At 48.6% G+C, this 26673-nt stretch overlaps 1 protein-coding gene across 1 annotated transcript; it reads left to right on the top strand.

Annotated features, from left to right (window-relative positions):
- Nucleotides 1–2347: 2347 nt before the first annotated feature.
- Nucleotides 2348–25339, top strand: SLC5A9 (solute carrier family 5 member 9; the record flags this gene model as incomplete). The annotated part of the gene is made up of 14 exons (XM_082053093.1): nt 2348–2467; nt 3854–3925; nt 6642–6746; nt 8438–8602; nt 11186–11291; nt 11620–11700; nt 12472–12677; nt 13333–13468; nt 14382–14489; nt 14656–14806; nt 16002–16170; nt 16712–16927; nt 22543–22690; nt 24618–25339. The coding sequence occupies 14 exons, from the start codon at nt 2348–2350 to the stop codon at nt 24824–24826; spliced, it is 1992 nt and encodes a 663-aa protein (XP_081909219.1). The 3' UTR covers nt 24827–25339.
- Nucleotides 25340–26673: the final 1334 nt, after the last annotated feature.

Raw genomic sequence — 26673 nt, 5'->3', positions numbered from 1 at the left:
CCCCATCCGTTCCCAGGGCAAGGAGCGCCACGTCTCCTGGGGGTGAACAGGCGCCAGTGTTGACTTAAGAGTGTGCGGAGCAGGAGATAAGCGCTGCCCTGCTGCCGGGCGGCACAGCTGTGCACCCGTGTCCTCACCGCGCTGCTCGCCCGGGGCTCCTGCTGCGGGGCCGGGAGGGTGGCGAACGTCACGCAACGCCGGCACGTGTCACCCGCTCCGCTGTGGGCAGGGACGGCGCCACGTCCCGGGGAGCGCAGGGGAGCGCGCCCCACGGCCAGCCCCACGGCCAGCCCCACGGCCAGCCCCACGGAGCGGGGAGCGGAGCAGCTCCTGCCTGAACCGGACCCAAGGGAGAGCGGCCAAGAGACGGTCAAGCAGCGAGGGAAGGCGCCGCTGCAGACACGCTCCAGGTATCGTCCCCGTTCGAGGTGCAGCCGCTGCGATCCCACCATTGCACCGTGTTGGCCACTGTGGCTTGGGGTTGAACAGTTGGTGTAATAACACTTGACAGAGTCCTGCCACCATGAGCCAGCGTCATTTTTAGTGGGCGCAAGGGGCTTGTGATAGCTCACAGCTGCTAGGAATGGCTTCGTGGATGTATTTACTCTGCAGGGGTGTAAGCTTTCTAGTGTTTGCAAGTGTTAATTGCTGCTGGTACAGCGCCTTGGGAAGGTGGGGTGAAGGGCTGGGTTGGGCTCCCCATGGGGAGCAGGATTCCTGGTTCAGGAAGACCAGAGATACTGGCTCTGTTTTCTTGGGCAGGAATTAGATGCATTTCAAGATTAGGTGACTGTGGTTTTGCTTTCAGGTGCTGTGGTGTTGAGGGAAAAATACGTGAGTGAGAGTAAATCAGCTCTGCGCAGGGAGAGCTGCCTGTTTACACCAGGGAATTTAGGCTTCCAGATATTTAATTTCTGGTAACTGTACTTCAGCTTGTTGAAACATTTCGGTCTTGAAAAGCCTCTTGTGGATAATGAGACTACAGAGAGGCGGTGGTCCCAGAGACCCCCAGGCTGGGGAGCGGGCTGGACGGGGGCCTTGCCTTAGTGCTGCAGTAACGAGTGAGGAGGTAGCCTGTATCTGCAAGAAAATATTGGGAGAGAGGGGGATAAAACAAAATGAGAGAGAGGTTTTGTTGCCTACCTTGAAGCCAAGAACAAGCACAGCTCACCTAATTTTAAAATGCCGTAGGGTATGGTATGTCATGGGGTGAGGGACAACGTGAGGGAGGTAGGAGGTGGTTGGGGTTTGAGGATAAGGGGACGGTCTGGAGAGGGCTCCTGTCCCACAGCCAGCTCTGTAATGGCTCTGCAAACCCGCCCGAGCCTTGGGCGCCCCTCCCAAAGCTGTGCTAAGGAAGGAGGAGAGCGGCAGCGTGACCCACACCCTGTGCCCTCATCCAGATTGCTGCTGGTGTCAAGGAGAGCTGGGCGGTGCTGGAGGCCCCCACCTTGTCTCCAGACCAGGCTGGTGGCCTCAGCTGTGCTTTGTCCCCCATGGGCAGGTACGAGAGAGGGCTGAGGAGGAGGATCTGCAGTTCCGTTTGAGCTGTGCTGGGGACAGCCCCTTCCTACCTGCCCGTGCCCCAGGCAGCTGCTGCCACGGCAGCTTCCCCAGCTCACACAGGTGACCTGGAGTTTGCTCTGCTTGTCACACAAGGAGATTAACTCCTTCACCGCTGGCCACGTGCGTGCTGGGGAGCCCGCCAAGAACACTCAGCTGTCTTCTCCGTGCGCTTCCCCCTGGTGCTATCTGCAAAGTCAATGTACAGCTTCATATGTGCTCCCAGTCTGCTGACCATCCATGGGGCTGAGGTCTCTGCAGCACTGGACCGGGATGGAGGAAGCACATGGCTGGACCAGAGGAGGGAAGGGGCACCATTGCCCTCACCTGTGGCTGGTCCTGCACAGATTGGTATCCTCAGCACCCACACCAGGAAGAAAAAAACACCTCCCCTCTATGGCAGCTCATCTTAGGAGGACATTTCCCCTCTAGGATGCTGCAGAGACAGTGATGTGAAAGAGGGAGGAACAAGACAATTTGATGCTTATCTATTTGCCATCCCAGTGGCTGTCACCAATGGGTAAATGGGCAGGACAGGGGACTGCTGGTAAAAGGATGCAGGAGGAGCCGGGAGGGATGCTCACACCCCAGAGCTATGGTGAGGTCCTCACTGATGACCCATGGAGCCACAGCTCCTGCTGGGAAGTGTTAACCACTGTCCTGCCTGGCTTCCACTGCCTGCTCTCACTTTCTCCCCTCTGTTAATTATTGCAAGGAAAGCAATGAAGGCCAATGTGCACCAAAGTCCAGTCTGAGTGAGAACATCAGCAGTTTGCTCGCAGCCATGAGCTGGCCAACCCCAGCCCCCACGGAGCTGCCGGGGGACACCACAGTGGCCTTTGGGGTGGCAGACATCGTCGTCGTGGTTTGTTACTTCGCCTTTGTCCTCATTGTCGGGATATGGGTGAGTCCCCTGGGTTTACTTTGCCTGAGATGGAAAGCGTTTGATCCTCCCTGGGGCCTGCAAAGGGCATCCTCTGCACAGAGTTATCCCAGGGGGTTTGTGGGGTGACACTGATCTTTCTGTGAGCTCTCACCACTTCTTCTATGTGGGGACAACCAAGGGGTCATTCCCTGGAGGTTGTTCTGGGCATGATGATTTGCAGCAGTCTTACACTGGGGTGTGGGCAGACAGGGGGCAAGGGGAAAGCCCCGGTTTGAGGTGAGAAGGTGGCTGAAATAAGATTTTAAATAGTTTTGGAAAGATTGTTACTGATTATTTGTTCACATTGTTTTGAAAATACCTCTTTCACAGAGACCTACAGTATTCTGGGTGGCTGAAGTGGTGTTTTTTTCTCATTCCCAAGGTGTACATTCAAGGAGGTGTCATTAAATAGGTACAGGGGGCTTCTTTCCAAAGCTGGACTACCAGAAACCTTCACGGAGAGGCAGAAGCACTGGCTGAAGCACTGGCATACTTGACAGATACACCAAGCAGTTTTGGAGCTGCTGCTGAGACCGGGCATTGGGGGTTGTCCCGGCAGTGCTGCTCAGCGGTCTGGCTGCTGCCACGTGCACAGGCATTTGCAGCAAACCATTGTATTATGGTGCCTGACTGCAAGGTCCTGGTTGCTGCAAACAGCAAGTGCTGTCAGCCCCAGCCACATCGGAGGGGCTTGCTGGCTTATGGACATCCTATTGCTCCCCAAATCCCTGCAGTTCTCATGCAGTTCCTGGATGGGGCTGTGTGATGTGGCTGTACAAGTGTGGGGCTGCTGGAAACCCCAAATCCACAGCAGTGGATGGCCTTGATGGCATCCCAGGGGATACATTATTTTCTTCTGATTCCCACCCCTGCCATGTTCTCCCTTATTTGGCTATTACTATTATTATTACTATTATTATTACTATTATTATTACTATTATTATTACTATTATTATTACTATTATTATTACTATTATTATTACTATTATTATTATTTTGCTAGGAGTGCTGTACAGTGAGGAGGGAAATGCTTCCTCTTAATTCATACCATAGTCAGAAGCAGGGCAACCTTGCTTGCAGGTACAAACATGTGTCTTCACATGGCTGAGAGCAGCCAAACTCCTAGAAATCTCAAATTAGATGTGTTTGACAGGGGCCCTGCTTCAGTCTGTGTCAGACCGGTGCCCTGCCTGTGCTGCTATGAGAAGGGCAAGCCAGTTGACCGCAGTGACACTCAAGGGAGTAGGACTTGAGTGGTGCAAGAGGTTGCTAACAGGATGGTTCAAGGCTACTGAGATGGGTGTTGGGTCTGACTTGAGGGTGGTTGAATGGAGGAAAACACTTTTCTTTGTTCTGTGCTTCCAGTCATCGATTCGAGCAAGCCGGGGGACCATTGGAGGCTATTTCCTGGCTGGACGATCCATGACGTGGTGGCCTGTGAGTGAAACGCGTCCCTCTGTTCCTCACGGTTCCAAAGCGATTCCAGGTGTGAGGAGGGCAGGTCTAGTGAGGGAATCTGGTCCGCGGGTTTGACTGTAGTCTTGGCATGAAGAGGAGCCAGCAGAAATCATCGCATGCAGCTTTGCTAATGGGCTGCAGCGTGGAGCTGCCGGGCCAAAAGGATAGTTCAGCATCTGCAGGTTTTTTACAACTCTCAATTACTCTGCAGTCAGCAATAAAAACGTTCGCGTTGGTGGAAGCGAGGGAGTGCTGGCTGGGTCTGAAACGCTCTGGCCCCAACTCACCAAAGATGCCGTTGTCCCCAAGCCAAGAGAGCACTAGGTAATCTAGGAATGTGCTATCCAGTAGAAAAACATCTAGATGCTGAAGAAAAAAATAATCCCAAAGCCCAGGACTTTCTGAGCCCTTGCTATTTAGAGTAGAGTTGAAATTATTGGCTAACGATGTAAAAGATATAAACTTCAAACCACCGAAGTATAAATCTTCACTATGAAGAATAAAAAAATCTATTGAAGGTGCCTTTCCTTGGGAGTGAAAGGTACATATAAAGATAATTTAAAGTTTGAAAGGAATAAAAACACCACAGGAATAAAGATCCTTCTCAGCCAATGCCAGACTCCAGCACCATTTATCTCTCCAGTGAGCCGTGGGTAGAGGAATGCGCTTCTCAACGAAAACATGCACTTTTTTTCCCTTTGGATGTACATTGCCCATAAATTCACTAGGCTAGATTTTGGAACTCTTCCATCAGAGACACATACACCTCTCCAAAATCTGTTATTTCTTAAATGTTCTTTATGCTTCTGTCTCAGCCAGGCAACATTTAATAGAAAAGCTTAACTTGATGGTTTTCTCTAATTAGGAGGAGAAAAATTGAAAGATACTAAAATGGAACTTTTTTCCCCCCAATGTCATTCTTAAAAAAAAAAAAAAAACAAAAAACCCAACCAAACAAAAAAACCCAAAATTCCAAACCAACCAACCAAAAACTACCAAAAAACGACCCCAAAACAAAACCAACAAACCACACACAAACCAAACAACAAACCAAAACAAACCGCAACAAACCGACGTTCCTATTGGTTTTGGCTCCAGCCGCAGGTGGCTGCGGAGGCTGTTGTGTGCAGGCTGGCTCTTGGTAAGCCTGACCTACTTTTCTGGGTTCGAAGCAGCCTCTGATGCTGTTGAGTTCTCAGTTTTGTTTGTCAGAGAGCTGGTTCCATCTCTGCAGCGCTCCTGCCGGCTCAGCTCCCCACAGCCCTCACCCTGACTCCATGGCTGCCTTACATGGATGTTTTCTTCAGTGGTGACAGGTTGTGTGTTAAGCAGCCTCCACTAAACCCTGATATCACATTGCTGCTCCTGTGCGATCTAGCTTTTGTATTTCTGTGTCTGATGTAGATACCAGGAAAACCATTTACATCTTTGGAGAGCACCAGTCCCCACCTCAGCTGCAAATTCATGTTGCAGCAGCCAGCTCTAATCAGGAGCTTTCTTAGGCAAGAAGGCAGAGCTGTTGGCAGGAATCGCTGGGGGTGCATTAATGTTTTACCTTGCTCAAAGATGAGAAGCTGATCAAATTCCATCATTCTTTATTTCATATTTAGCAGTACTAAGGAGAGAAAAGCTCCTTGTAGGTGATGCGGCTAAAAGGAGACTTTCTCTGGGGACAAAAGGGCTAGTCTTTTATTTTGGGTAACTTCTTGTTTAACCCTAAGATTGGGCATTGGCATAGAGAAAGGAGGGGAGGCTTTATTCCAAATTAAAGTAGTAATTAAGTCAGATAGTCTTTGCTCTGTTTAAAGCACCTTGGAGCTTGCATTCCTCTAATGAGGGTGTCAATGAGCCATGGTAGGGACAGCCTACCGTTAAAGTTAACCAGAGGCGTGTTCCAGCCAACTGCAGAGCTGAATATTGTTGAACCTTTGTGTAGACGTTAAACACAAAAGGCCTTGTGTGTTCCCATCGTTGTCCTTGCTGTGGTTCAGGAATCTGCTCCAGGAGAGCACTGTTGTCACCCTGGCTGTGTAAACCACCACATGCATGTTCAGTGCATGACTTTAAAGAGCTTTCAGCAAGGCAGAGGAGGGTGATGGAGCCTGGCCCAGGCTGCCCAGGGGGGTTGTGGAGTCTCCTTCTGTGCAGACATTCCAACCCGCCTGGACACCTTCCTGTGTAACCTCATCTGGGTGTTCCTGCTCCATGGGGGGATTGACCTGGATGAGCTTTCCAGGGCCCTTCAACCCCTGACACTCTGGGATTCTGTGAAGACATGGAGAGACGGACCAAGGCTCGGCAGGGTGGGAGAAGGCAGGTTCCTGGCTGAGTAACCAGGGAACGGAGAAATCCAACATGTTTCATGGACCCTGAGGTACCTGTGGCTGCCACCAGCCTTACCTCGCCCCGCTGTAGCCCCCATAACAGGCATGTATCTCCAGAGAACCCCTGACCAAGTGAACCCCAATTCTGAGATTAGGCTTTGCATTAGGGTGGGGGTGGGCACACCGACTTTAACATATAAAAACATAGTTTTCTTTAAGAAGAAAACCCAACTGTCCATTAGCACCCAGCTACCTACCTACAAGGAGACCAGGCCCTGGGGAAACAGAGTGTGTGGGTGAAATGATTGGGCTGATGCAGAAGTTCCTTAAGATGATTTTCATGGGTTTCGTGCCTGTGTTGTGTGTCTCAGATTGGAGCATCCCTGATGTCAAGCAACGTGGGCAGTGGCTTATTCATCGGGCTGGCCGGCACTGGAGCAGCTGGGGGCCTTGCTGTTGGGGGCTTTGAGTGGAATGTAAGTCGGTTGTGTTGTCAACTAAGATGTCACTGTGTACAAGGGGACCGGGTGTTTGTCCCCAAAATCGGATGCTAACAGTATCAGTAACTACAAGTTCTCAAGCCTCAGGAGAGAAACCTCCAGACATTCAGACAGCCTTAAAAACGTGAGATCTTTATTTTACTTTAAGTGGAATCCACTAAAATTATTAGCTCTATGACCTTCCCAGAAGCACATGGCCATATTTCTAAGCCTTAGTCTGCACTCATCAAGATTAAAATAAAAGATAATGAATGCTGAAAAGCTACTTAGATAATCACAGGATTCTGGGTACAGGAAGTTTGAGAAAAAACAGCATTGCTCTTAAATTCAGTGTCAAACCCATGAGAATCAATACCACCGCGTTCACCTGTCAGCTGCCAAAATGTGATGTCTCTGGGTGAACACCTGGGGTGAAGGCGGGACTCATTCTGCCCTGTTGAGGTGGCCTGGAAAATTACCACAGACAGCACATGGAGCATGGAAACCAGGCTCTTTGTGTGTGATGCTAATGACATTTCTCAGCTGCAGTGATGAGGAGGGAGATTAGTGCCAGGCTCACAATAAACGCCACTGGTAGTGGTGACTGCTGATAGTGCCACCAAAAGCTCTTCCTTGGGATTTCTATTCACTTCACTTTTTTTCCCCCCTCTCTAAACCATTAGGATCAACTTTAAGCCCTTTGTGAAGAAACCAGAGCCTGCGTTTAGCCTGGTGCATGTAGGACATACCAATATTGCTGTATTTAAGTAAATCTGTACAAGTTATTTTAGAAACCCATGGATACAAGATGGTATGTCAGGGCAAATCTAACTTCATGAGTTTAGATTAATTTCTTTCAGATTGGACGGGGACCTTAGATATGCCGTTATTCTGTTCTCAGGCACTCACCATCTCTGCTCACAGGGATCGTTTTCATTTCTGATAACTTAAATAACTGATCAAAGTGAAATCTGGACTAACGTAAGGTACTCGGATAAAAGATAATGGCCTGAGACAGCCAGGAGGTGAGGTTTGGTAATCCAGTGACATTCGAGATCTCCTGTTGGGCTTTTGCTGGGTTTCAGGGAAGAAATACATGACGGGAGATGCCCTTATGCCTTCCAAAAGACCCTTTACCTGTGGCAAAGCAACTGAACTGCCCCTTTATCTACCAGCAACAGAAGCACATCTGTGTCAGCCTGCAAGGAGAACATCCCGGCAGTCTCGCTGTTGCTTATTTTTATGCTCTGCAGGGACAGTCTGCTGCCTCAGCCTCATCACTTGCTAATCAAGCAACAAACAGATGCTCCCATCTTGCTCTGAATCACTTAACTCTTCATTGCCGCAGCATCAGTGGTTTCAAAGGCCACCAAATACACCACCACCCTTCAGAGATCCAGAGCAACAGAATCTTGCCCAAAAGACCAGGAGATGGTACAGGTTGTGCCACCCGTGACTGAGAGACACAGGGTTTAGGAGGATAAATTCAAAAGCTTCTAATTATATTAAAGTTATTTCTCCATTTGCCATCCCATCTTCTGAGCAAGGAGAAAAGTCAGACTGCTTCCCAAATATATTGCATGGCACTGTACCCGTCTGCTTTGTTAGGATGTCCGCTTAAAAGAAGCGGAGAAGGACATTCCCCTGTGTTGAATCATTTGCCTTTATTTTTTCTGTCTCCTTAACAGGCTACCTGGGCACTTCTGGCTCTTGGCTGGATCTTCGTGCCTGTTTACATCGCAGCAGGAGTTGTCACCATGCCTGAATACTTGCAGAAGAGATTTGGAGGGCAGAGGATACAAATCTACATGTCCATACTGTCCCTCGTTCTCTATATATTCACCAAGATATCCGTATGTATCCAATTGAACACAACCCTTGTGTCCGGGGCAGCGATCAGTCGCCCTGGTAGAATGCAGAGCTGCTCAGAGATAACTCAGATGTCCTTGAAAGGACCAGCTCAGCCACCAGAAACAGCAGCAGTGCGTTAGTGTCCTGCTTTGCTCAAGTAAATACCTGCGTCTGTATTGATCATGGAGACCTATCCTAGGAGAGAGCCCTCGCTAAACAGTGATGCACAGGGAGAACTTTACAGGGATATGGCAGCTAATTACTAAACAGTATAAATACCCTGATCAGTCTCCCTGCTTTTCCTCTTCCGTCAGCTCAAACCTTAGGTGATGTAGACACGGGAACTGCAGCATCACCCCATCTGAGGATCTGGCTGGCTGCAGCTTGTAGATGTGAAATTCTCTTAAATTATCATAACTCTGCTGTTGTTCTTGTAGCTCAGTTTTCAGCATTAGGCATGTGAGGGTTATTCCTCTCTCTTCCTGTCGCTTGTGTTGTATAAAAAGGGTATGGTGAAGGAGAGGTAGGCTCTGGCTCAACGCAAAACTCAGCATCTTTCCTAGATTGCTTGTAGCATTGTTCCCAGCTGGTAGCCAAAACCCAGTGTAAGCTACTGGGTATTTCCCTTCATTTAAATGCCATTAATGAAGAGGCAGAACTTATGCTAAGAACTCCCTGTGCCCTTGGAGGAGGAGGACTGTATTCTAGAGTCCATTGCAGAGATTGAAAATGTCAGTGTGCTGTGTCCAGCTGATTGTCCCATGGCCAGTACAAGTCAGTCTTCAGTAGTCGCTACTGAAATATTTAGATGTCAAGTTGCCTTGGAAGACATTGAGAGGAGATGAGGCACCCTGTGCCTTTTGCAGCTGGCTTCAGGGTCTTTCTCCCAGGCTTATTGTGTCCCAGCTCTCAGGAGGTGCATTACGAGGAGTTCCAGGCTGGGAATGTGGGATGGATTTCTGTCTCTAATGGCCAGCTCTTGGTCATGTCACCCATTGCTGTCACCACCGCCTCCAGGAGATTAGTTCTGTGGGATTGAAGCATTGCCCAGGATGAGGTCTTGCAAAGAGGTGTTTGAAGCGTGTGTACCCTTGAGGGGTAAATGGAAGATCTCTCCTGCAACAGCACCACGATGTGCACGGCTGCACAGCCAGTGTATGTGGAAAAAAACAGAGCAGTCTTTCAAAATGACCTTCAGCAGAGCAGTTTTTGCCTGTGCCTTTCATAACAGGACCCTGGCCTCAGTCGCTGCTGTTTCATCTCAGTGGTTTCTCCTCTGTGCAGCTAATTCACGCGTGGCTGATGGATGTGGCTGGTGTTTATGGGCATGACAGGTGCTTTCTATTAAGCTGCGCTATTGTTTGTGGAGAGCTCATTTAGCGGCTGGCTGGACAGCAGGCACTTGGTTACAAGGAGGATTTTTCTCCCTGTGTTTTGCCCAAACATAGATTAGCAACTGGGGCTTTGCAGAGTCTTCTCTGCTCACAAAGAAAAACAGAGATCTCAGTGTATGTGTTGTCAAAGGACTGATCCTGCATGGCTGCAGAGGTGTTTGTGCTTCCTGCTGGGAAGTCAAAAAGCAGAAATCGCGGTGGTTTCTGTGGTATGCTGACCCTGTTTGTCGTGTCTCAGGGTTGCAGGGGTCAGGAGTTGCACTGGCTGCTTGTTTTTAAGGTGCTTTTTTCAGGCACAGCAAATAGAAATCTTGCCCCATCCCTTCTGCCTCCCTGGGCAAATGTCTTTGCCTGTATCCCACCCTATAGCAGATTTGCAGGTGTCCTTCGGATCGATTTCCCAACATACGCATCTCCCCTGTCACCTTCTGCATTTGAATGATGTTATCTGTATAATTCCAGGTTTTGCCCAGCTTCTGGTTTCACTCACTCTGCCAGTAGAGCCAAACAAAACAGAGCCGATGGGGGTTTCTGTATTTCTAGTGAGGTTCTCTGCAGGTATAACCTGTTTTTCTGGAGTCATTCTGGTATGTTGAGCTGCATGAATAGAACTGTTGACCTTTTCAGATAAATAAATCACGGCACAAGACATCAATGATTCTTCAGGGCTTTTTTCAAGCTGGAGTATCACCTGGCCACTAGGGCACCAAGACATAGTCTTGGGAAGAACCTGTCTCTGCTCTTTACCCCCGTTCTCTCCTGTGTCTGCCTGTGGATACATTGGCTCCTGCTCCCCATGGAGGTCTTCACAGTCAGCAAAAGGAGTGGCAGTTTCCACCAACACGCGTCTGTGCCGGGGAGGGTTACATCCCATGAAGTCAACTGTAAGACAGTCTGCTGGCTGCTTTGTAGTCTCTTGGTGTGGGATCTTGATTTTCGTCCTCCTGCTGCCCCGTCTCCCGCGTGCTGGGAGCTCAGACCCGCAGGAGGGACCTTCTTCACCCCGAGAACACGAAGGTTGGCAGCCAGCAGCCCGTGCTCTGTCCTCTTCCACTCACCTTCGTGGTGTCCTCCCTCCCCGATGCTTTCAGCCTCAGAGGCCTGCAGGCTGCTTTATTAGATTTCACTTGCACGAAGCATCACTAATGCCAGACTGCCCTTGTTTTGTTTAGTTTTGTCTTTTTATTCCAGACCGACATTTTTTCCGGAGCACTGTTCATCCGAATCTCTTTGGGCTGGAACCTCTACTTGTCCACTGTGGTCTTGCTAGCAGTGACTGCTGTCTACACCATAGCTGGTAAATAGCTTATTCTAAAAGAAACGCTACAAACTGGAGCGTAGGATTTAAGTTTTCTCTTTCCTATGCAGGGGAATGTTAGCATCTTCAGGTATTGAGATGCTGAACTGCCTCTCCATCCTCTCACAAACATGGAGTAGCCCTTCAGGCCATTCCTAAATGAAGGGCTTGTGACAGCTCTAAGGTCCAGGGGACCAGCTCCAGGCCAGGTTCTCACAATGGGTCTGTCCTGAAATCACAGGGCTGGGGCCAAGGAAAGCTTTTTTGGGGACCTGTTTCGTTGCACATGGTCACACACTCTCCCTGTTGTCTCTGGTTCTCCTGACAGGTGGTTTAACGGCTGTGATATACACAGACGCACTCCAGACCCTGATCATGGTGCTGGGAGCTTTGGTGCTCATGTTCATAGGTAAGGAGAACCTGCAGTGGCATCATATATGGGTTTAATGGTCCCAAAGTTAGATCTTAGCATGGTACCTCATCCTTTCATGTAGGGTACAGCGATGAGTTTTAACCACCCACAGAAGTGGTGCCAGCACAACTCTTATTCTCCAAGTCATCAGACTTGCCTCATGCTTTGCACTAACTGAATGGAGGTGAGGTTCTGGATAAGCACCTTGCTGCTTTGGGTTTCCCTGGCATTGCCAAGGAGCTCGCAACCCTGCATTCCCAGAGCCACGTTCAGCTCTCACTGTGCTTATGGAAATTCAGAGTAATTCTGCTGACTTTCCCTGTTGACTTTGGGAGTTACGGTGCGTTCAGCTGGGCGTAACTGAGCATTATGAAAAAACAAAAGAGCAAGAAGGAATTGACCGTCATTAGTCTTTGCTTTAAGCCTTCTTGGCAAACAGAAATACAGATATATCTGTTTAATGTCATACCTTCTTGCTGCAGGTCTTGGAGGGTTTATGAGCAAAGACTAGATGGCTGAGGACATTGCGGGATTTAGGATAATGGAGATTTTCTTGCATTGATCTCCTTCCAGGGTGCACTGTTAAAATCACAAGGACTCTGGGCAAAATGCAACTGACTCCTGTAGAAACCTTGCCTGCCAAAAGCGAGGGTGGAATGAAAAGAAAGGAGATGAGAGGCAGATAGGAGAAAAGTAATCATGAGACTCAGATAAGGAAATAACTTGCAGGGAGCACCAGACCTTAAATCACTGGCATTTTCTTTTCAGGATTTGAAAAAGTTGGCTGGTATGAAGGACTTCAGGAGAAATACAGCACAGCAATACCGAAGATCATAGTCCCAAACACGACCTGCCACCTCCCGCGTGCGGATGCCTTTCATCTCTTCAGGGATCCAGTCACAGGGGACATTCCTTGGCCTGGCCTTATATTTGGGCTCTCTGTGCTGGCTCTTTGGTGCTGGTGCACTGACCAGGTAAAGTCCGTCCTTCCCTCTCTAGGCAAAGCACCACACTGTTATTTCCAGTGCACTCCTCAGTTTGTGAGCTGAAACGTGACTGTCTCACCGTACAGGAGTGTGTCCCGCTGTGGGCTGGTGAGCACCGGGGGTCTTCATGCAGTTAGTGTGACAAGGATATGAAAATATGGATCTAGACCTGGGTCTGCAGTGACCTTGTATAGACCTCCAGACACGCCGTTCGTATTCCCAGAGGTCTCACGTTTCTTATTCCTTTCCAAGCTACAAACAATTGATCTCTCAAGGCACGGTGCTTTTGTGCTTTAAGGTGGGATAATTATGAAAGCCCACCACTGCACTTTTACCAAAACACTCACAGTCTGCTTCCCTCCGTGTCCCTTGCTGCCTTACAGCTGCTGTTTCCAGTCCTCAAGGCAGCTTCGTTTCAGTCAAGGGCAAAATGCTTGCTGTAAAGGAAATTTCCACGCTGCCCCGTCCGCAGCTCCGGGCAGCAGCCGCAGTCAGCCGAGATGGGAAGGGTGCCATTGGCGTGCAGAACGCCCTGGGATCCTGCCGGCTGAAAGTCACCCGTGAGAAGGAGAGACACAGAGAGGAAGGATCCAGCTCTCTCTGTAGTGCTGCTGTTTTACTCTCTGCTCCCTTCTGATTGCAGGTGATAGTCCAGAGGTCTCTCTCTGCCAAGAACCTCTCCCATGCCAAAGGTGGATCGGTGCTGGGAGGGTATCTGAAAATCTTCCCCATGTTTTTCATCGTCATGCCAGGAATGATCAGCAGAGCTCTTTACCCAGGTAAGCCTTCCCCTGTTCCTTGCCACTGGGCTTTGCACCTGCCATGGCCGTTAATCCCACACAGGTCCTCCAGCACTTTTACACCTCAGAAACTTGGCTGTCCTGCAGGCACACTTGTATATACTCCTATTGTACACTGATGTTCCCATGTCCTATTGTACACTGATGTTCCCATGTCCGTCCTCCACTTCCAGTGCTCCCACAGTAGCAGAAGTAACTAGGACTACCCATATGGGGCATATTTTGCCATTGGGGGTATATAGCTCTGTGCTATGGACATGGCATTCATCTACCTGGGGGAAATCAGTGAGATGAAATACATGACCATGAGGTTACTATCGTTAGGTATTTGGTGAGAGTTTTAGCAATCATCCGCCACACCAATTCACGCCATTCCTGGTGGGTTACACAAAACAACGCTCCTTTGTGAAGGAACAAGAGTTCCCTCGTGTTGTCTCCCAAGGAGCAATCGCTGCTGGTTTCTCCAGAGCAAACCACCTCCCAGGAGGAATACCCTGGGCAGCAGGAGCACTCCTGGAGGAAGGTGTAAGTGTCTCAAGTGCCTCTTTCCCAAATTTCCTCAAACAGGAGCAACTCTGCCTGCAACACCCTTGGCAACCCAGCTGACGTGTTTGTGGAGACAGTCCAGTTCCCACAAACAACAAATTGTCAAGGATTACAATTACGCGACATCAAAGAGAGTTATATGTGTACCCTGAATAGAATTGCAAAATGTCATCTTGAAGTTTCACCTTTATTGTACGATGTAAAATGTCCTTCAGCTCCACTTGTGCGAGCACCCCTGAATTTGTATGAAACCACACAAGGCATCAAGATTTGTCCTCTTGGATTAAACAACCTATGGCTCAATGGGGTTTACACTGACTTCTTGTTCTTTTCTTGTCTCCTGCAGATGAAGTGGGCTGCGTGGACCCGGCCGTCTGTGAAAGGGTCTGTGGAGCGGCGGTGGGTTGTTCCAACATTGCCTACCCCAAGCTCGTGATAGAACTCATGCCCGATGGTGAGCAACCTTTCCCTTTGTGGAGGTGGGCTCGAGCCCCTCTGCACAGGTGATCACACCGCCCTTATCCATCCTGGGGATAAGAAGATTGTTCTGCAGTGATGAAAGAATAATGTTGAGAGGCCAAAGGTCTAGTCCTGATTTTTCCTTCCCTTTTCCTGCCCAGGGCTGCGGGGTTTGATGATTGCTGTGATGATGGCAGCCCTGATGAGCTCCCTCACCTCCATTTTCAACAGCAGCAGCACCCTCTTCGTTATAGACATCTGGCAGCGCATCCGCAGAAAGGCTTCGGAGCAGGAGCTGATGATTGTGGGCAGGTCCTTACATTTCTTTGTGTCTCGTTGCTTTCATCATCTGTTTTTAGTGCAGTATTTACATTGTTCAGTCTGGACTCACTGGGAAAAATCTGCTGCCTAAAATATAGGACAGGAATGCAGCCTGGGAAAGAGCACCGCGTTTTCCAGCTCGGTCTTACATAGACCTGCTCAAAGAGAAACACTAAGCATACCAATGAGCTAGGTAGATCATTGCCTCTCTCTTCTCTAAACTTAACATAAATACTGCCTTAAATACAACTTCCAGAGAAGCCAAAGGTGCTCTGGAGTCCCTGTCACGGGAGCTCTTTAAGAGCTTGTTATTTTTGCACCAGATGGGAATGATACATTGCAAGTACTCCTTTTTTTTCAGAGAAAAATGCAGAGAACTGGGCCTCCCAGCTCTCTCTCTCCAATAAGTCATAGAGCCCTTTGCGAGCAAGCTTTGGTACTGCATTGTATCAGAGACAGATAAGCTTCTCCTCCTGGTAGCAGAATTTAAGCTGCATTGTGCATATTTGTGGTGCTTTTCCTCTTCAATCATGAGCATTAAGTTTATAACATTAGTTGTGGGGTAAGTGAAGGCCGCAGGGAATCTCATAATCCACCACTGTAGAGTAGCGAGACAGAAAGTACTGCTTGTCCAGCAATACGGAGAAACCTCTATAACATCCAGTGCAAAGATCAAGTGTTACTCTGTTTGCCTGAAAATAAGACCTACCCTGAAAATAAGCCCTAGCATGATTTTTCAGGATTTTTGAGGATGCTTGAAATATAAGCCCTACTCCAAAAATAAGCCCTAGTTACAGTTCAGCTATGCATGTAAAAAAGTAATAAGTTTTGGAGCAAAAATTAATATAAGACCCTGTCTTATTTTCAGGCAAACAGGGTATGTTATGCACCTGAGACCCCAGAAGCAATTTTAATAAGCAGCTGATTAAATGGAATTTGCAAAGGCACATTATCCACTTGGAAAGGTGGCAGAAAGATTGTTTCAACAAGCAATTGCTGAATTGACTTTCCAGAGGAGAACAATCTTCTCCTGTGTCCACAGGGAAATGTTCTTCTCGAGAGTGATCTGGAGATCTTTTATTAGGAGATTCTGAGAGCAATTGGAAGTGTGTTTTGTTGCAAAACTGAATGTTCAGGTGGACTCCAGCACCTGCAGATATAATATAATTTTATCCTTCTCTTTCAGAGTCTTTATCCTCATCCTTGTGGTCATCAGTATTCTCTGGATCCCCATCATTCAGTCGGCCAACAGCGGCAAGCTCTTCGACTACATCCAGTCCATCACCAGCTATCTCGCGCCACCCATCACAGCGCTCTTCATCCTGGCAATCTTCTGCCCGAGGATCAATGAGCCCGTAAGTGGAGTCTCACAACCACTTGATATACCTATTTAATTTCATAAAATAACTAACTAACTCTCCTCTCACCATGTAGCCTTTGAGGCTGTTTAAACTTTAAGCCAGCCCAGCTGAAGTGTGGCAGTTAGACAGCCTTTCCTTGGCATGCCTCAGTGGATCTTAGCCCAGTCTCTCGTGTATGTGTCTTGCGTCCAAGAAGCCACTGCAAGTGGTTCTTCTTGGCGGTCTCATTTGAAGGCACAAAAGGCAAAGTTGTTCTGCACTTTAGGGGTGATGTGTCCAAGTCTAGTTGGAGGCATGTTGCTAGGAAGAGACTCTTGCTGTGTCTGCTCTCTACCTGTTCCATGTTCAAGGGCAGAAAGTGAGGATTTTTAACCGAAAACATCCTCCTTTGATGCACGTCAGTGTGAGTTTCCATCAGGCATAAAAGGTCTTAATCTAAGAAAGAGCTGAAAATTAAAAAAAAAAAAGAAGAGAAGGGAAAACTTGAACGAAAAGTAACATGCAGTGACCCTTTCTTTCTGCTTTCTTCTCTCAGGGTGCTTTCTGGGGCCTCGTGGTCGGGCTGGCTGTTGGGCTCGTTCGGATGGTCATGGAGTTTGTTTATAGCGCACCGTCGTGTGGTGAGGAGGACAGACGACCAGCTGTGCTAAAGGACTTGCACTACCTCTACTTCGCCCTCATCCTCTGTGTCCTCACCGCGATTGTCATCGTCCTGATCAGTCTCTGCACCCCACCGATCCCCACAGAGAAGGTAAGTGACGTGCAGCGGCGCCCTGTGCTCAGAGCCCCCGTTCGGTTTCCAAAACTCTCCGAAATCTGTCCTTTTCCTCCCACGGTTAAGAAATGGCATGTAATGCATGTGCTGCAAAGCAGCCCTTGCTCCTCACCCCGTTCCCCAGGCTGCACAGTGTTAATGCTTCCCGAGGCACCGAGGGCTTCCAATGGAGTGTCAGTGCCCATGCTGTGCCTGGAGCTGGGCACACACCACAGCCCATCATAACCGGAATAAAAAGAAAATAAGACGGGGAAGGAGATGAAATCATATTACAGAGCACTGCTGAGGAGGAATTAAATATATCTAATTGTAGCATCTACCCCGTTTCAGCAGAGCCAGCATCAATCTTGCAGGCAAACAAGATTAATATCTTTTGCAACATGGGCATTTAGGAAAATAACATTTTGTCCCAATGTGATCTCAATTACATTTAATAACTTGGAGTCAGGCAGAACTTTCTTTTACTTAACACATTAAAATAGTGCAGAGTGGGGAGGCTTTATATAATAAAGCCTTAAAGCAACATGTCCCAGTCCCAAGGTTTAAAGCAGCTGCCAATATAAAAAAACCTGCCATCTGCCTCAAAGCAGAAGTTACAGGATAGATCTAAAAGACCTATTTTTCCTGTCTAACTGCATGAGGGAATGAGGGTGATGCCATCATAGCATTTACTATCTGTTGCTTCCTCATAACTTGTAAAGCATTAACCAGTTCCGTCAATGTTTGATTGAATGTTAGTGGTGTCGAAGATACGCAGCTCCTGGAGATCACATGAAGGCAGGTGCTCAGCTAGAGGAGAGGGGAGAGAGAGATTGTCTTTGTATCTGCTTTGAGATAACGTCTCAGCTTTATTAGCTATCAGAGGATTCACATGGGAGAGAGAAATACTGGCAAGGAGGCACCATTAGTTCTGCTGCTTACGTTGTTCACTGCTGCTCAGGGGTGGCCAGATGGTTGCCAGCAATTAATTACTGTGGTTTAATGAGTTCCCACTCATCATCTGACCTGTGATAACTAAACATGTGCAGTGGTCCCTGCCACAGCACCAGCAAGATAAGGTGTATTAACATAGTGCTGGCAAACAGTGAATATCATACCAACAGTTCAGGAAAGGAAGAAACTGGCCACAGCACCTACGGGCTTTTTAGTCTGACCTCAGACATATAAAAACACTTAAACCAGGTTTTAAATGGGGGACTTCAGGATGAAGACCTGCTATAACAACATCAGGGAAACAGAGGTTATGATCATGAGAGATTCCTTAGAGGAGATTTTAAGTAGAAATAGGTGATTTTTATAGGTGCTGGACTTACAGAACCTTAGCTGACATGTTCTTCAAAGAAGGGCTGAGTTCTGTGTTTGATGTCTGCGTAAGAGATTTTTGTTCAAGAAAAATTAATAAGAATTAATGAGATTGCCTGTGGCAGATGAGAAGCTGGACAGAGTGACCCAGATCAATCAGCTGATGATGGTGATGACCATCCATGTCCCATGTCCCTACAGACCCTCATTATCTTCTCACGACAAGGAAAATGAGATGGGCTGCTGGACACTTTGTGGCAGTACATGGTAGCTAATTCCCTCTTCCCATAGCGTGGTAGGAATGGGAGAGTCTGCCCCTATTTGGTTTTCAGTCTGATTTCCATTCAGTTTCTACTATTTATCCCCAATTTCAACAGGAAAGATCTGACCTTGTTCCTCAGGGAACAGCTAAGTGTTTTTTTTTTTTATGGTGAGTTGGGTGCCGACATTATCGTGCTGCTGCCCATCTGGCATGAATCCACTATTTTTCATATTCCCTCAGTCAGACTCACACCAGCTTTGCCCTAGACATGAGCACAGGGGTAGGTCTGGACCACCATGCTGCCATGGTTCCTCATGGTGTCCTGCAAGCGGGGCTTGTCTCCTCCGCTCAGGTTAGGCTGTGGCTGTGCTGAGATAACTCACGGACAGGAGGTTTTGGGAAGGAAGGGTAGGAGGTAGAAATCAGGCTCTAACACTCAGGGGAGAAACTGGCACCTCAACGTTGTGTTTGACCATTAGATGCCCTCACGTTGCTGGGTTTTGGTATGCAAGTGGGCAAAGGTTTGGTGAAGAACCTCTACGTCCTCCTGACAGCGGCTGAAAGGGGGAGGCTGGTCCTGGTTGAGGATGCCTGAAGCTCTGGTGCTCCCCAGTCCCATGGGTTGGTCAGTTCACTTCATCAGCCTCAGATATTGCCCCCTAAAAATCGCATGGGGGTAGTTCTGCTCACCCTTAGCTGCGCAGTGCTTGGAGCTGTAATGATGAAAGACACTGTACGAGAGCTGGGAATTACACCATCTATTTTATCAAGCAAAAGGAAAAGAAAAACAAGCTGCCAAAGAAAAAGCCAAGGAAATACAGTGACAGATCAGACTTCGGCAGATGTAAATCACCACAGCTCCATTGCCTTCAAAGACCAGGAGCAGCTGTTGAGCACAGTTATGCCACTTTACACCAGCTGAGGCTCTACGCTGGACAGCTTTAAATATTGAATCTCAATGCTTTTCAGATAGTAAATGGGCAAAAGGAGAAAAGAAATTTGTATCTGATGTTACAGTGCTATAGCTAATGTGCCTGGCTTTACATGAATTACAATCCAAGAACTGCAAGCTGTAGCATTTTCTCCTGCTGTTTTGGACTCTCTCCCATCCCTGTGGTGATTGATGCTGTGCTGGAAAACAAGTATGCAAGGAATTTGTTTGGTATGCTCCAGAGTTCATACGTCTTCATTGTAGGTAGTCCATATTGTGTCACGCCGTCCTTGAAAACCCTGCAAAAGAGCTTACAATTAAATTTGAGACTGTGAAGCTGAAACACAACTGTCAGGTGCCAGATGGCATTTTCGAACAGAAGGATTTATTCTAGTTTACAAACAACAAAAGAAAAACTTTGCTTAGTTCTTGCAAACTCCCTCATCCAAGGAGAATGTGAAGATGAAAAGCAGTTCTCCTTATTTATGTATTGCTTGCCTTCTCCAAGCATGGAAAACGTGCCATCTTCTGCTTCCCCATCCTTCATGCATCAATGCTGCTGGTGCACCCCAGCACGGGTGCTTCTGGTGACGGCAAAGAGGGGACCTCAAGGATGCAGCCAGCCAAAGCTCACCCAGGGGAGCCTGAAGCTGGAGCGTGGGTGTGATGCTTCACCAGGAGCCCTCTAGGGTGGCCATGGCCAAATAAACCAAAGAAAAAACACACCTGGAATCTTGTGTCCAGTTGTGGCCCCTCAGTTCCAGCAGGACAGGGAACTGCTGGAGAGAGTCCAGCGCAGCCACCAAGATGCTGCAGGGAGTGGAGCATCTCCCGTGTGAGGAAAGGCTGAGGGAGCTGGGGCTCTGGAGCTGGACAAGAGGACACTGAGGGGGGACTCATTCCTGGGGATCAATATGGAAAGGGGGAGTGTCAGGAGGATGGAGCCAGGCTCTTCTGGGTGACACCAGTGACAGGACAAGGGGTAATGGGTGCAAACTGGAACACAAAAGGTTCCACTTAAATTTGAGAAGAAACTTGTTCCCAGTGAGGGTGGCAGAGCCTGGCCCAGGCTGCCCAGGGGGTTGTGGAGTCTCCTTCTGTGCAGACATTCCAACCCTGGACACCTTCCTGTGTAACCTCAGCTGGGTGTTCCTGCTCCATGGGGGGATTGCACTGGATGAGCTTTCCAGGGCCCTTCAACCCCTGACATCCTGGGATTCTGTGAAAGCAGCAGCTCCTGGGTGGGTCACTGGTGTGATGTGCAGTGAGGTTTCCTGTGCATCTGTACTACTTTCAATTGGAAATTGCTCCCATTTGGTAAAGTCTGAGCCCAAGGTAGAGTCCAGCCCTTGCAGGTTTTTCTGCAATGTGAAGAGACAGTCAGTCAGTGACAAATGGGAAGAGGAAGGAAAAGAAAATAAAGTTTTGGAAATCCTTTAGTACTCTGAAACTTCGCTGTTCAGTGACATTTCCTAAGTGATTAAAAAAAAAAAAAAAAAAGAATCCTTGAGAAAGACGAGGATCATCAAATCAAAGCAATTTAGCACATAGTGACAAGAAAGATTAGCCCTGCCCAATGCTCATCTTGGTTGAAAATGATTTAAATAAAGCTATAAATCTTCTGGAAATTATGCAACATTTTGTGTCAGCCAGCAACTCCTGCCTAGATTTGCGTGTGTAAAATTCAAGAATTAAACTCACGTTACTTTGTAAGTGACCCCTTTGTTTCCATGCGGGTGTCACCGCTGCCCCGGTGTCACCGCAGCAGCCTGGCTGTCCCGGTCCATCCCGCGCCTCCCCGATGCGCCGTGCTCAGCCAGGGATGCATTAGCCCTGGTTTAAATGGAAAGACCCGAGCCCCTGGGGTGGTTAACCCCACCCCACAGCTGGCCAGTGGGCCACTGTGGGGTTTGCGGGATTAATGCCTCCCGTGTGCTCGCTGTGTCCTAGGGAGGAGACTTTCAGACTTACCTTAAGAGTTTCAGACCTCCTGATTTTGTAAAGCAGAGCAGGTAGCAGCCCCAGCAGCATTTCCAGGACTGACGGTCATTCATGGCTTTTGATGATCCTGGAAGACTGCAGAGTGAGGTGATGTCTTGTATTGGCCCAACTGAGAAAAACTGGAATTAAGAAAACAAAAAAAAAAGCCAAACCAACAAAGAGAAAAGGCATTTGGACACACAGGTCTCTCAGTGCGTGCCCAGAGCTCAGTTTTTCCTACTTGTAACTATACCTGTTGGTCTAATGCTTGGTATCATCCTCCCAGCGAACTGTGAGTTGATGTTCACCATCACGGCTCTGCCTGCCCACACAGTTGTGCTTCTCACCCACACGCAGCGACACAATATTGCTGCTTTTCCCACTGCGAGCCCTGAGCTCAGCTCGTTTGGAAGTGCAGGTTGCTGCTTTGATGAGAGCTTGTCCTAACTGTGGCGTTTAATGCTCACGTTGTAACAGTTTGGACATTGCGCAGTTTCCTGGAAACCTGCATCTCAAATGAGACACAAGATCCTCAAGTCCTTTCCCACGTCCCAGAGAAGCAGCTGCTCAAATACCAGTGTCCTCTTTGGCCATATATCTGCATGCCCACACTCAGCTGGATCTTTCTCTGCTGAAGGTACCATTGCTGTGTGTGTGATGGGCTGTATCCAGAGAGGGTTGTGTTGGCTTCCTTTTTCTCTTGTTAATTGACTTCATTACCCTTCCCAGTTGCACTGCTGCCATGCTGGACACAGATCATCATTATTTAATGTCAATCAAGTAATCCTAGTGAATAGGAAGCTGCTTCTTCACTGTCTACTAAAAGGTAGAGACAGGGATGGAATAGGTTAATTTAAGAAAATAGAAAGAAACTAGATTAATTCACACTTTCTCTCAGCTTTTCAGCTCCAACTGGATAGTACCAGCCTTTTTTTTTTTCCAGGCTGTGGGCAGCTGTGCAGAAGAGAGGTGCAAGAAAGTGGGGGAACAAACGTCGCCCCACAACAGGTTTCTCAGCACAGTCTTGGATCTGTGCCCACCAAAGAGGGAGAGAACTGGTGTGCCACTTCGGGACTGGCAGGCAGTACCCTGATTGTTCGCTGTCCCTCTTTGCAGCTCGCTTGCCTGACGTGGTGGACGAGACACAGAAGAGCACCTGCCATTGACCTGAAGAATTACAAGAGCGAAGCAGCACAGATCAACGCGGCCAACGGGGAGAGTGACTTGGTGGGAAGCGCAGGTTCAGGCGCTAAGGAGGAGGCAGGTAGGGTGGCTGGCTGTGAACACGCACGCTTGTGTGCATGTGAGTGCACAGAGCTCACAAAGTCCCTCTAAAGCTCACGAGAGGCCATCTACTGCGCTGACTGGAGTTGGCACGTGTACTTACAAGTATACCAGTTATGAGGATGTGAGAAATGAAAGTGTTGCTGTTCTTGATCCTCCAACGTATTTTTCTAGCATTTCCCTTCACGTTACAGTCCTCTGAATGGTTCAGAAGAGCTGTCATTCCTGAAAAACAAAGAAACCCCACCATTCAGTAAAATGCTCCTCCTCCCTAGAACAAGCTGTTTACCCAGGCAAACTACCCCGGTGCAGCTCTGCCCCAGTCACAGTGTTACTTGAGCACTTCATGTCTGGACACTTAGTGGTGTGCTGGACTTGTGAGACGGGAGCCAACGGCCACTTACAGCCATCTCTGGAGAGGGTGAAGGTCTGTGCTGCTGGGACGTGGCTCCTCCGCCCACTATCACCAGGGATTTGTGCCATGGCACTGTGTCTATCTGTGTCTCACCAAGATGATCTCGAGGAGCTCCATAGCACTAGTGCAGGCATAACCAAGGCAGCAGCTGCCACTAGGGCTGTGAACGTCACAGCAGGCTCTGCAATGTCACCTTTCAGCACATGACAGTGGCATCTCTTCCTGTCCTCGTCACTGCTGGGAGATAAAACCCTTGTGCACGTGCTAGAGATGCCTCCTCCTTACCCCCTGTGAGCTCTGCTGGCCAAACTCACTCACTGATGCTGTAACATGCTGTATCAAAATAGCGTCACGGGCTGAAGGGACCATGAAGCACTGGGAGCGGGTATGTGCCCTTTCTGGATGTCCTGGGATAAATCTACAAGCCTCAGCTTTCTCATTTACATTATGCCAATAGTATCTTTCATCTTCCATAGGATAGATCATTAAAACTCAGACCCAAATTGTTTAAATAGTTGTCTGTTACCAAGGGTACTTAATAAGAAGGAAGGCAAAGAGTCAAATGAACCTAAAGAGTTGTCAGGAGACAGAACGTTAGGAGGAGAAGCTACATAGGCTTTTCTTTTTCAGAGCGGACAGAGGTTTATTCTGCAAATCCACTAAAAAACCACAACTTTCTGGTTTTGAGCTTCACCTTCCAAGGTTACAGAGCCCAAAAACTCAGAAGAAATGCACACACACAAGATTTCTTGACTCTTTCCCTGTGCCGGTCAGTCCAAAGGATATTGGTACCAATTAAAGCCAAGCTAAACGGAAGTGAACAAGTACAGAAACATTCTTTTCTCAAATTAGAGTAAGTTTGGATTTAAGTTGAATGCAGCCATTCAGCATTATTTCTTATTTCTTACCAATTCATAGTTCACTTAACTAGCTCATATTTTTATAAATAAATATCTTGACATTTTGGTAATTAATAATGATGGGCAAGGAAATGCGAAACAGAGCAGCTGACAGTTTAATGAGGTTTGGGTTTTGTTTTTGGGTAACAGCTTTTTCAAGGCCTTATGACATTCTGCATTCCAAAAAAAAAGAACAGCCAGTGAAACGCACACGGCCCAGGGCTGACAATTAAAACATATACTTCATCCGGCATGTCGTGTGTAATAAATAGGCCAGGAGATCTCCAAATGGACCATCATCCTGTCAGGAATTTGTGAAAGTGGATGGAAGCAGAGTTGGGGGAAGAGGGCTGCTAATTAACTAATGAACAACTGGTGTTGCAATCAACCAAGTGTAATCAGGCTGTGCTGCACATTGTTGAGGCAGAGCTTTCCCTTTCCCTTCCCATCTCCCACCATCATCCAGCATCTCCCATCCAAGGTGCGCCTCAGGCCCCACTCCAGACTGGTCAATACACTTCCAAACAGGCGGAAGGAAGGAGGAAAAGGTCCCAGCTGGATGGTAACACCCCTGTTTGGTCCATCTCTCCCAGCAGCCAAGCCTCCCTGCTGGAAAACGCTCTACGTGTGGTTCTGCGGTCTGTCCGGCGGCCCCGCGCCCACCCTGTCCCCCGAGGAGAGAGCTGCCCTGCAGCGGAGACTCACCAGCATCGAGGAGAGGCCCCTCTGGAAGACGGTTTGCGACGTTAATGCGATTCTCCTGCTCACCGTCAACGTCTTTCTGTGGGCTTATTTCGGCTGAGGTGGGTTCAGGCACCACGTGGCTTTGGTTTTGCTCAGGGGTCCTCATCTTCATGTCTAAGCTGGAGGCGTCGGATGACAAGGACACTCTCGAAGGTCCCCAGAGGCGCCAGCACGCGTTGGCACAGCCTTCCCTGGAGGCACTGCTTGCTGGAAATGACCGCAGGGCTTAGCTTCCCTGTAAGATATGGTGTGACCAAGACTCAGCACTGGTCACATCCAGGGTGCAGGGGACGTGTGGGACAGTATGTGAGACAGGAGACCTGGGGTCAGTTTTAAAGGTGCAGAGCCAAGCCCAGTAAGCAGCAAAGGCTTTGGAAAGTCCAGCTGTGGCCTGGCTAGGTCCTTGCTCCCCTCATGCAGCAGCTCAGGGCTGACTTTGCACCATTGCTTTTAGGGGAAAGACTTCTTAAGGGCTTCTGGTTTACACTGGTGTGGGGAAGGAGACTTAACCACTACCTACAGTTTCTTTATATAGCCGAAATTCAGATGGGGTTAGTGGGGGACCCACTGGATTAGCTCAGCAGTGACAACCCTGGCTCCCACAGCCCAGGACCTGTGTTGGACCCCCACTTACTTGACACTGGCAGCAGGGAGAGGGGCTTCCCCGCCCTCCCCAAAATCCCCCCATCTGCCACATGACAGTGGGTCTTGCAGCAGCCTGAGCTGTTCCCTCTTCAGGCCAATCCTGTCCCTTAACAGCATTACCAGCAATAAAGGTGCCTTAGTAACAAAGCCAATTCTGACTTTGGGTTATTGTGGTTATATATCCTGCACTGACGCACAAAGGTCTCTCTGGGACTATGGTGACCTGGCTGTGCTAAGGAAAAGAAATATCCCTCCTTGGGCCAGGTCCAAGGCTGGACTTTGCCCTCTTTAGGCAAGTCTAGGCTCCTCTGCCTTATCTTGTCATCATCATGAAATGTGGCATGACCATAACTTTTTAACCCGCCCCTGGAGGAAGATAAAGCAGTACCCACTGTTAATATCTTTTTCTGGTGGTTAAGATGCTCACCTGGAGAAGGTCCCTGCGTGGGGAGGCGAGGGCACGCGGTGAAGCACCGTGCCCTAAAGATGAAGAAAACGAGTCATGATCCAGCAAGGAGAGGAGAAACGCGGCCCTTGGGCCCACCTGGCTTGTGGTTCCACTGCCCATCCTCAGTCTGGATGGAGGAGACCGAAGTAGCCGTGCAGGATGGAGTCTGTGCTGTGCTTTGATCTTTTGAGGTCCCTTCCAATCCCAAACATACTGTGATACTCATGGAACTCAAGAGAAAGGTCTAAGAAGAAAAAAGTAGATTTACTTTGAATAAGAGAGATCTCAGCCCCATCAATGGGCCACCCATCCCCGCAGGACGAGGCACACAAACCGGAGCTTGCCTTGCCTTTCCACTATTTAATTTAGAGCAGGTGGTGCCCAGATCAGAGGGTACCTGAAAACATTTAGAGGAAATGAAATTACCAGCTGTGATTAATGGCTGGTAAATGTCTAATAATAACAGACACATTTTTAATGCATTTAGAAATACCAGGGCTCTCACCCAAACAAAACACTCTTTTCCTACCAGGAATGATCAAGGCCAAAGCCCCAAAGCCCATGACAGTGAGGTGCAGCACCTGTGAAGAGCTTTATCTCTGAACACATTGTGCTGCAGTGAAATGGGCACTTTCTAGAGCTGCGTCAGTTGAAGACACACAGGCAGGCTCTGCAGGAACCTTTTAGAGATACATGAGGTGGGACGGGCGCAGAGCTTGAGCGAGGCCGTGTGTCAAACACCAGCCCGCACGGTGCGGCCGAGCTCCCCGGGAACAAGGATTATCTGCGGATGCAGCAGCCGCAGCCCCACA

This window comes from Streptopelia decaocto (genome assembly GCF_964273445.1).
Source record: "Streptopelia decaocto genome assembly, chromosome: 5".
Taxonomy (NCBI): domain Eukaryota; kingdom Metazoa; phylum Chordata; class Aves; order Columbiformes; family Columbidae; genus Streptopelia; species Streptopelia decaocto.
This window is presented reverse-complemented; position numbering and strand designations above follow the sequence as displayed.